Source organism: Tamandua tetradactyla, chromosome 9 (genome assembly GCF_023851605.1).
Source record: "Tamandua tetradactyla isolate mTamTet1 chromosome 9, mTamTet1.pri, whole genome shotgun sequence".
Taxonomy (NCBI): domain Eukaryota; kingdom Metazoa; phylum Chordata; class Mammalia; order Pilosa; family Myrmecophagidae; genus Tamandua; species Tamandua tetradactyla.
Window position 1 is genome coordinate 1,872,395 of NC_135335.1, and position 10,124 is coordinate 1,882,518.

Below are 10,124 nucleotides of genomic sequence, written 5' to 3' on the forward strand. Positions count from 1 at the left end.
TGTGCAAAGTCCCTGGTAGGGTTCCGGCCACCCCAGCCATGAGGGACGCAGAGGTGGGCCTGGCTCGAGTGCTCGGGTCCTCGGCCCGGGAGGGACCGGCCTCCTCCAGGGAGTTCCTGGCTCCTGAGGGCCAGCAGTTCCGGCCATGAGGTGGGGCTCCCCGAAGCCCTACCTCCCCACCCCTCGGCCAAGTGCACGCCCTGCTCCGGCCGTGGGAGCTGGGTGCCAGCGCCGCCACGGGTGCCAGGGTCCGAGAGGAAGGCCCAGGCCGGGCAGGCCCCAGGCAGCCGCTGCCGTCAGGTGAGCGTGTGGCACTGGGCAGGGGGCCGGGGTGCTGCCGCCTCTGACTCTGGGGAAGTCAGGCTCCTCCGGACGACAGCAGAGGCCCAGAGAAACCCCACCGTGGTAGCACAAAGCGCCCCAGTCAGACTTCAGGAAGGACTTTCCAGCAGGCGTCAAGTAGCAAGTCCGTAATAAGTGTCCAGCCCTGGGCCGATGGGGGCGCCCAGAGGGCAGCCAGCTTCTGGGAGTGGGGTCCAGCACAGAACTGCAGGACAAGCCTGAGGGGCCTAGGGTGATCAGGGAGGGCTTCCTGGAGGAGGCAGGCCTTACACAGGCCTTGAAGGCTGAGCAGGATGGGGAAGAGGGAGCATGTTAGACAGGGGACAGCAGAGGGGAGCTGGGCTGGCTACACCCTGGGCAGCGAGGAGGCTGCCTCTGCTCTGAGAGAGGAGGGCAGAGTACCCACTGAGCAACGGGGAAGGAGACCCCAGAGGGGTGCCCGAGCCAGGGGCTTGATGTAGGCAAGACGCCTGTGTCCCTTCCCTGGGAAAAACGGTTTTATCACCAAGACGGGGCTTCCTCCAGCAAGGCCATAGATGAGAGACTACTGAAGTCAGACAGCAGGAAGGACTTCCTGCCTTTTGTCCAAAAAGTTACTTCCCAGGAGGCAGCCTTAGGCAAGGAGGGTTGGCATTACTGGGGTCGGGGACAGCCAGGAGTGGCGTCTGGGGCCATGTGTCCCAACCGGGGCCCCTGGGCACCTTCCTGGAGCCCCCAGCCTGGAAGCTGGAAGCTGCGGTGGCTCCGAGGGAGTGGACAGTGCCACCTGGTGGCTGCCTGAAGCCTGGCCCTGACCACCACGGGGACCTGGCCGTCCTGGGGGACCCTGCGTCTCCTGGGCACCCCGCCCCCGGAGCTGGAAGCCAGCGTCCCTGGGGTCCCCCCAGCCCAGTTTCTGGGCAGCCCCTGTGGTCCTGAGGGACCGCTGTCACACACGCATGTGAAGCTGGAGGTTCTGTGTCAATGGCTTATCCCGAGTTCCAAACCGTGAGGACCCGTGGAAGCGACTCGAATTCCAGGGTGCGTGGAAGACACCCTGGGTGCCCGCGTGGGCAGCAGAGGGGGCCTGGGCTCGGTCCGGGGGCCGGCTGAATGGGCCGGGCCGGGCAAGAGATGGGACACGAGGGGCCCTTGTTTGCCAGTTCCCAGGAAGGCCAGGGCCCCCCACGCTGTGCCTGCAGCCTCAGGGCAGGCCGGTCACACGGGGTGCATCCCAGGGGTGGTGGCGGGAAGCCCCTCGAGAAGTCGACGTTGCTGGGGGCAGGACCCCCGGGCCCCTTTTTGGGGTACTTTTCTGTCCTGGGTTTCGGGGGGTGTTGCGCCCCTCCAGACCATGGGGGAGGGGCTTAGATGTGTGTATTGGGAGGAGGTCATCTCTGGAATATGCTGGAGTTCCCTTTTGCCCCTTTCCATGCTTGGGCACCAGTTGTAGGGGGCAGGGACCCTGGCTGGGCAGCTGCGCGTACCTGGAATGGGTGTTCAGGCCAGACCCCCAAGCCAGGAGGGGCTAGGAGACAGCGAGGGTCTCATGGGCTCTTGGGGACCCGAGCTGTGACTCCCGCTGGCAGAGGCCAGCCCCAAGAGAGATGCCCGTGGGCCTGGGGTCACAGCAGACGTGGCCTCCCTGCTGCAGTGGGAGGGGCCAGCTGGCCAGGTGTGCTCCCTCCCGGCCCCCCGGGCAGGTGGGAGCAGCCCCTCCCTCCTTCCCACCCGCACACCAAGGGGTGGCCGGGCAGGCAGGCAGGCGAGTCTGGGCAGCTGAGTCAGCGCGCAAGGAATGTTCCAGCCGCTCCCAGCCCCGCCCTGCCTGCACCTGCCCCCACCGCGCCCGCGTCCCCAGGCACTGCTGGCCCTGCGCCCGTGCCAGGAAAGCACCCTCAGCCCAGGCCTGTCTTGACGAGCTTCCACCTGCAGCCGGCCCCCCGCCTCGCCACCCTACCCCCCAGAGCCCCGATCCTTGGGAGTCCCCTACCCGAGCTTCCAAACTGTCCTGAGCCCTGGACCCCATGCCCACAGTGAACCTGTGTGACCTCTAGTGTGGTGGGCCCTGAGAGGTGGGGACAGGGACAGAATGGCCCCTGAGGGACCACTGCCAGTCAGGGACTGTCCATCCATGGCTAAACAGGGGCCAGCTGGGGAGCTTCCTGGAGGAGGAGGCTTGGTGCCAGCCCTCAGGCTGCTAAGGGGCTGGGCGTGTGGGGCTGTGTGGTGAGGGCTGGTGAGGACCGGGCCACTGGCTGGGGCCAGGGGTCTGATGTGGAGGTGGCCAGGAGGCCAGGCCTGCCCGCTGCCCGGGACCCAGCGCCTCCCTTCTGGCTTCCACTCAGAGCACTTGCCACTTGCCATGCCGGACTGCCTCCCTGCCCGGGGAAGTCCCCATGCCCGCTGCAGCTGGGCAGATGGGGCGGCAGGCAGGGCCCTGAGGGGGCAGCCACATAGGTGACCCCGGCTCTTGGGCTGACTCCTCCAGGCCAGGAGGGCAGGAAGATGGCACCCCCACCCGATTCCCCCGGCACCCTGCCCCCAGCTCACACCACAGCTTTGCCCGGGTCCGTTCCAGCCCTCGTCCCCTGGATCCCCTGTGAGTCCTGGGACCCCAGAGGGGCAGGGGATGGCCGGGCGTAGGGGGGTGACCGTCTGTGGGGGCAGCTCAGGCCCTCTCTGCACTCCCCAGGGCCCTCCTGGGTGCTCGCTGCCATTGCTGGGGCTGCCGGCGTCCTCATCGTCTCCTGCCTCCTCTGTGTCATCTGTCGCTGCTGCCGCCCCAGGACAAAGTCCAGAGACAAGGAGACTGTGAGCCTGGGCAGTGCCAGGGGTGCCACCACTGCCCACGCGGTGAGGAGCGCTGTGTGCCCGGCCGGTGCCAGCCAGCTGCCTGGTTGGCAGGGCTCAGGCTGGGGGCGGGTCAGCGGGCAGAAGTAGGTGCGCCAAGGGGAGGGGAGAACCGGGAAGGCGGCTGGGGCAGAGCCCGAGGGCCCTGGGCACTGGAACCGGGAGCTGGTCTGTGGGCCATGGGGAGCCATGGCAGGTTCTTGAGGGAGGTAGTGGTGCAACCGGAGCCCTGTTTGGGGCAGATCCATCCGTTCTGGCTGGTCTCCCGGAGCTGAGGTGCGGCAGTGAGCCCTGATGGTGCCCTGTGGTGGTGTGTGGGGGGGTGCCTCGAACCGCACGGGGGAGCTGCTACCTTGGAGTCTGGGACTGGACAGGGGCAGTGTCTCAGCAGACTCGGTTGCCCCTGCTCCTGCCCCGCTCCCCAACCCAGGTGCAGCCAGATGTGGATGGCCTAGAGCCCGGCCTGGGGGGCCTCCAGCAGTGGGGGCGCCTGCAGCTGTCCCTGGAGTACCAGCCTGCGAGCCAGGAGGTGAGGGCCCACTCTGCCACACTGCTGGCGGTTGGGGAGGGCGGGCTGGGGCAGGGGGCACCTCCGCTGAGACCCCCCCGTTTCTCCCAGGTCAGGGTGGGCCTGAAGCAGGCGACTGGCCTGCAGGCCCCAGGCTCCGGCCACACGGCTGACCCCTACGCTCGCGTCAGCCTGTGCCCCCCGGCTGGCCCCAGCCACGAGACGCGTGTGCACCGAGGCACGCTCAGCCCGGTGTTCGAAGAGACCTGCAGCTTCCAGGTGGGGCGCGGCCGGCGGGGGCAGCGGCCAGGCCCGGGCAGGGAACCCCGCTGACCCCCCGCACCGGCCCCGCAGGTCCCTCCGACCGCGCTGCCCCGGACCGTGCTGCTGGTGCAGCTCCTGGCCTCCCGGCGCTTCTCCGCGCACACGCCGCTGGCCGAGCTGCGCCTGCCCCTGGCCTCGGTGGACCTGCGGCACGTCCTGGAGCGCTGGCACGAGCTGGGCCCACCGGGCACCGTCGAGGTGAGGCCACGGGGGCCCGGGGGAGGCAGAGCAGGCAGGGGGCCCGGGCCGCGCGGTGGAGCCCCCCGCGCTGAGACCCCCTCGTGCCCCTGGCAGCCGGAGCCGAGCGGCGAGCTGTGCTTCTCGCTGAGGTACGTGCCCAGCGCGGGCCGGCTGACCGTGCTGGTGCTGGAGGCCCGCGGCCTGGGCCCGGGGCTGGCAGGTGAGGCCCGTGCAGCCCGTGGGGTGGGCAGAGGCCCCAGCACCCTGCGCCAGCTTCTGACCCAGTGCCCCCCGCCCCTCCGTGCCCGCCCAGCGCCCTATGTGAAGGTCCAGCTGCTGCTGAACCAGAGGCCCTGGAAGAAGCGGAGAACGTCCGCCAGGAGGGCCACGGCCGCCCCCTACTTCAATGAGGCCTTTGCCTTCCGCGTGCCCGTCGCCCAGCTCCAGGTGGGCCCCGGGGAGGCGGGCGGGCGGGGGCCACGGCCCGGGCCGAGCTGATGGCCGCCTCCTCACAGGGCGTGGACTTGGTGCTGGCCGTGTGCGCCCGTGGCCCGCAGCTCCGGACCGAGCCCGTGGGGAAAGTGCTGCTGGGTGCCCGTGCCTCCGGCCAGCCCCTGCAACACTGGGCCGACATGCTGGCCCACGCCCGGCGCCCCAGCACCCAGTGGCACCGCCTGCGGCCCCCCAGCGAGGTAGACCGGGTCCTCGGCCTGAGGCCCCGCGGGCGCCTCCCCTTGCCCCGCTCCTGAGAGCACCCAAGCCTCAGTTTCCCCTGCCAGGCCTGGCGGACCTGGTCGAATAAACGCCATCTCCGGCTGCCTCCACTGCCTGTCCTTCCTGAGCCCTGGGGGACAATACAGAATTGAGGAGGGGGCTCCCTGCAAGAACAGCCCCCTCCCAAGGGCAGGGAGGTTCTCCCTTCCAGGCTGAGTCTGCCCTGGGGCTTCTATCTCAGGCCTGACCCTGGGGTGGGGGCCGCAAAGTCCCCAGACCCTTCTCTGCCCCTTCCGGGCATGTCTGCAGGGTCTGGAGAGGCAGGCACGGCCCTGGGAGGGGGTGGGATGCCGCGAAGACGCGGGGACAAGGGGGCGGCGGCGGCGGTGGGGGGTGGTGGCGGAGGGAGGGCCCCCCCACCCAGGCGCCTGGGCCCCGCGCAGGCAGCAGGGGGCAGTAGAGGCCTTCGGAAGCGGCGCGGGGGCCCGGGGGCCGAGGCCTCCTAATCCCGCACATCTGGAAGCTTTAGGGTTTGCAGAGCCTCCTGCGCCCGCCGCCTCGGATCCTGCCTACGCCCCAGAAGCCCCGAGCCGGCAGGGCGGGCCGCGCCGCAGCGCGCAGACGGTGCCAAGTCACGCAGGCGGGGGGCGGTGGCGCGGGCCCCGGGGTCAGGGAGAGGTTCCCCGTGCTCCCAGGCTCGGAGGACGTGTCCCGAGCCGCCCAGGTGTGGGGCCGAGGCTGGGCGTACCGAGCACGGCTGGGGAGGGGGCTCAGCAGGCATGTCTGGGGGCCTGGCCCCTGCTCCCAGGGCGGGCAGGTGATATCAGCCCCCCGCCGGGGCCCCAGGCCCGAGGCCGCGTTTGGGGGTCCAGCCTGGGAGCTGGGCTTGGAGAAGGGGTCGCCGGCCAGCTGTGCTGCGGGGCTCGGTGGGCTGTGGTGGAACATAACCCATTGAGGGCCCAGGCTTTGGGGGGCGGGCCCCCCAGGACAACACGCCACCGGGAGTCCCCTGCCATGGGCCGGACAGAGGCCATGGGGCAAAGTGTGATCGGGACCCCGAGTGAGGGTGGACAGGGCTGACTTGGGGCGAGGCTGTGCGGCCCCACGTGTGTCCAGCCTCGGCGAGGTGGCCAGCAAAGCCACGTGCGCCGTGTCCCCAGGCTCCTTGGAGAACAGCGAAGGCTCCTCGGACTCGTCACTGGGCCCTAAATAGCTCTGCTCGCCTCGGCTCCCCCCACCAAGACTTCTTGGATGGGGTGGCAGCACGTGGCCAGCCCGCGGCCCGGGCAGCTGGGGGGCCGCGCGCCGGCTCTCTCTGTCCCCATTGGCCTGGGGCAGCTACATGCCCTTTCCGAGCGGGGGCCTGGCTGGGGGGAGGCCATTTATACCCTCCCCGGCCCCCCAGCCCACTCGCCACCGCCAGACCTTGCTCCCAGCTCTGCAGCACAGGCTCTCGGTGAGGCCCTGCCCGGCCGGTCAGGCCAGGCCGCGGGCGGCACTCAGGCGGGCCTGCAGGAGGACGCCCTGGGTGGGGGCCTGGGGGCCGCGGCCAGCAGCCCCTCAGGGGGCTCCCACAGAGTGGGACGCAGGGGGAAGAGACACCTGGGGATGCTGGCGGGGCGGGGCAGGGGTCCGGGCAGCCCCTGGTGGTCTGATCTCACTTCTGGGGACACTGGTTTTGAGGGTCGAGGGACCCCAAGAGCTGGGCCCCCAAGCTGAATCGGGGAGCAAGTTTCTTGTACTTCGGCCGGTAGCCAAGGAAGCGGGGTTAAAAATATCTGTTGCTCGGCGGCCACCTGTGCTGGCCCCCCCCCCGGGTGCCCCCGCCACACCCCCCTCGGAGACAGCTGCAGCTCCTCCAGGCCCTGCCCTGGGCATCTCGGGAGCACTTTCTCCTCTTACCCCCCACCCCGGGGAATTCCAAGACATCCCCCTCTGCAGAGGGAGCGAGGAGGGGGAGCACGGGGTGGGAAGGGGGGCAGCGGCACCCCCTCACTGCTGGCCTGGCGGCTGTACCCTTGTGGCCTGACACCCCTGCCTTTCTCTCCACACAGGATCTGAGCTCACGATCTCAGGATGGGGGAGTAAGTGGGGTGCCCAGCGCGATGCCCGGGGGTGGGGTCTCTGCATCTCCCCAGCAGCTACCCCTGCCCACCCCACCCTCTCCCAGCCCACCCTCTCCTGCTCCCCACCGGCCTGGCCTGACCCGATCTTTCCCTTCTCTCCTCTCCTTCTCTTACCCCGACCTCGCCGGACAGTGAGGAGGTGAGTACCTGGTTGGAGAAGGGGAGTGAGAGGTGGGGGGGCGCTGGGACCCCAACTCCGTGGAGGTCAGAGGTCAGAGCTTCAAGTCTTTGATGCACAGAGACGAAGCCAGCCTCCCCCCACCGGCCCTGACGGGACAGAGGAAGTGGCAGCCTGGGCCTTCCTGGGCAGGGAAAGTGGGGGCTGTGGCCCGGCTTCTCAGAAGGAATCGCACCCCCCCAGGCCCTGCAAGGGTCACCCCTCCCCTGTGCCTCACCTGCCTTTCCCACCCCCACCCCCCAAGTTCTTAGGACCTGGCTGTCCGTCCTAGACGGGGTCAGCAGGCCAGGCCTGTGCCCTGGAGGTCCTGGCTGGTCCTCCAGCTCAGCCGGCCCCCCATGGAGCCCCTGACCCTGCTTCCCGCCCCCTGACCCCCCACAGAAACGCAACAGGGCCATCACGGCCAGGAGGCAGCACCTGAAGGTAAGAGTGGGCTTGGGGAGGGGGCCGGGGCCTGCGGGAGGGACTGCAGCCCTCACGGCGCCCCCCACCCCACCCCGCAGAGCGTCATGCTGCAGATCGCCGCCACGGAGCTGGAGAAGGAGGAGGGCCGCCGGGAGACCGAGAAGCAGAACTACCTGGCCGAGCACTGCCCCTCCCTGCACATCCCCGGCTCCATGTCCGAAGTGCAGGTACCCCGCCCCGCGCCCAGCCCCGCGCCGCCACCACCTTCCGGCCCACTGCCTCGGTTTCCCCACCTGCCAAGGGGCAGCGCCAAGCAGGTGGCCAGAGGCTGGGGCCGGTCAGGGCCAGGGTCAGGGCCCACCCCCTGGTCTCCCACCCCAGGAGCTCTGCAAACAGCTGCACGCCAAGATCGACGCCGCCGAGGAGGAGAAGTACGACATGGAGATGAGGGTCCAAAAGAGCACCAAGGAGGTGAGGCGCGGGCAGGGGCAGGGGCGGGGGCGGGGGGTCACGGGGCGCTGGACTCAGCTCCCCCCGCCCCCCGCAGCTGGAGGACATGAACCAGAAGCTGTTTGACCTGCGCGGCAAGTTCAAGAGGCCCCCACTGCGGCGCGTGCGCATGTCGGCCGACGCCATGCTCAAGGCCCTGCTGGGTTCAAAGCACAAGGTGTGCATGGACCTGCGGGCTAACCTGAAGCAGGTCAAGAAGGAGGACACCGAGAAGGTGCGTCCGCCGGCGCCGCCGGGGCCCAGGCCTCTCACCTGGGGCTGACCCCTCTCACCTGGGGCTGACCCCCTCCCACCTGGAGCTGACCCCCTCTCACCTGGGGCTGACCCCTCCCACCTGGGGCTGACCCCTCTCACCTGGGGCTGACCCCTCTCACCTGGGGCTGACCTCCTCTCACCTGGGGCTGACCCCTCCCACTTGGGGCTGACCCCCTCTCACCTGGGACTGATCCCCTCTCACCTGGGGCTGACCTCCTCTCACCTGGGGCTGACCCCCTCTCACCTGGGGCTGACCTCCTCTCACCTGGGGCTGACCCCTTCCCACCTGGGGCTGACCCCCTCTCACCTGGGGCTGACTCCTCTCACCTGGGGCTGATCCTTCCACCTGGGGCTGACCCCCTCTCACCTGGAGCTGACCCCCTCTCACCTGGGACTGACCCCCTCTCACCTGGGACTGACCCCCTCTCACCTGGGGCTGACCTCCTCTCACCTGGGGCTGACCCCTTCCCACCTGGGGCTGACCCCCTCTCACCTGGAGCTGACCCCCTCTCACCTGGGACTGACCCCCTCTCACCTGGGACTGACCCCCTCTCACCTGGGGCTGACCTCCTCTCACCTGGGGCTGACCCCTTCCCACCTGGGGCTGACCCCCTCTCACCTGGGGCTGACTCCTCTCACCTGGGGCTGATCCTTCCACCTGGGGCTGACCCCCTCTCACCTGGAGCTGACCCCCTCTCACCTGGGGCTGACCCCTCTCACCTGGGACTGACCCCTCTCACCTGGGGCTGACCCCTCTCACCTGGGGCTGACCCCCTCTCACCTGGGACTGACGTCCTCTCACCTGGGGCTGATCCCCCCCCACCTGGGACTGACCCCTCTCACCTGGGGCTGACCTCCTCTCACCTGGGGCTGACCCCTCTCACCTGGGGCTGATCCTTCCACCTGGGACTGACCCCTCTCACCTGGGACTGACCCCTCTCACCTGGGACTGACCTCCTCTCACCTGGGGCTGATCCCCCCCACCTGGGACTGATCCCCCCCACCTGGGGCTGACCCCGTCTCACCTGGACCTCACTCCTCCCTCTCACCCTGCCTGGCCCCTGCTGGCTGAGCCCCCCGTGGGGTGGGGTCCTGAGTCGCCCCCCGTCGCCCCCAGGAGCGGGACCTGCGTGACGTGGGCGACTGGAGGAAGAACATCGAGGAGAAGTCGGGCATGGAGGGCAGGAAGAAGATGTTCGAGACAGAGTCCTAGGCCCCCTGTCTCCACCCCGCTCCCCGGGCACACGGCGGGCAGGGGCCTGCGGCGCCCACGGAGTGGCAGGGGTATCACCCCAAAAGTCAATAAAGGATGCGAACCCATGGCTGGTCCCTCGCTGCCCACAGTCCCCGCCTGCCCTCAGGGCACCCTTGCCGGCCCTGACTCCTCAGCCTGGCGCCCTGGGTGTCAGGCCTGGGCAGGCGTCAGACGCTGATCTGAGCACGGGGCAGTGCCACGCCAGGGAGGCCCCCCCATGTGGGCTGGGACTGGACAAGCCGCCGGGTCCAGGGGCGCCCAGGAAGACCCTGCAGGTGGAGCCTGCCCCTGGCTGCACCGAGCTGCAGGGGGACCCCTTCAGGCCGTGTCCACCGTGTCCTCGGCAAGGTAGCCATGGGAGGGGCTGGTGGCGTGTACCCGGCGGGCTTCCCCAGGTGAGCCCTTTGTCCATTTGCCCTGTCCATTGCCACAGGGCACAGCCCCAGGAGGCCCCAGCTGGGCGGGAGATGGCCACACGCTCCCACGATACAGGGT

At 69.7% G+C, this 10,124-nt stretch overlaps 2 protein-coding genes across 2 annotated transcripts; both read left to right on the forward strand.

The window, feature by feature from the left end:
- Positions 1 to 218: 218 nt before the first annotated feature.
- Positions 219 to 5,268, forward strand: SYT8 (synaptotagmin 8). The gene is made up of 9 exons (XM_077115344.1): positions 219 to 300; positions 2,813 to 2,923; positions 3,017 to 3,177; positions 3,605 to 3,703; positions 3,794 to 3,961; positions 4,037 to 4,204; positions 4,301 to 4,406; positions 4,500 to 4,633; positions 4,702 to 5,268. The coding sequence occupies exons 2-9, from the start codon at positions 2,830 to 2,832 to the stop codon at positions 4,933 to 4,935; spliced, it is 1,164 nt and encodes a 387-aa protein (XP_076971459.1). The 5' UTR covers positions 219 to 300; positions 2,813 to 2,829; the 3' UTR covers positions 4,936 to 5,268.
- A 2,227-nt stretch (positions 5,269 to 7,495) lies between these two features.
- On the forward strand, positions 7,496 to 9,694 carry TNNI2 (troponin I2, fast skeletal type). Its single transcript, XM_077114928.1, has 5 exons — positions 7,496 to 7,627; positions 7,708 to 7,836; positions 7,991 to 8,080; positions 8,157 to 8,333; positions 9,492 to 9,694. The coding sequence occupies exons 2-5, from the start codon at positions 7,714 to 7,716 to the stop codon at positions 9,585 to 9,587; spliced, it is 486 nt and encodes a 161-aa protein (XP_076971043.1). The 5' UTR covers positions 7,496 to 7,627; positions 7,708 to 7,713; the 3' UTR covers positions 9,588 to 9,694.
- The last annotated feature ends 430 nt before the right edge of the window (positions 9,695 to 10,124 follow it).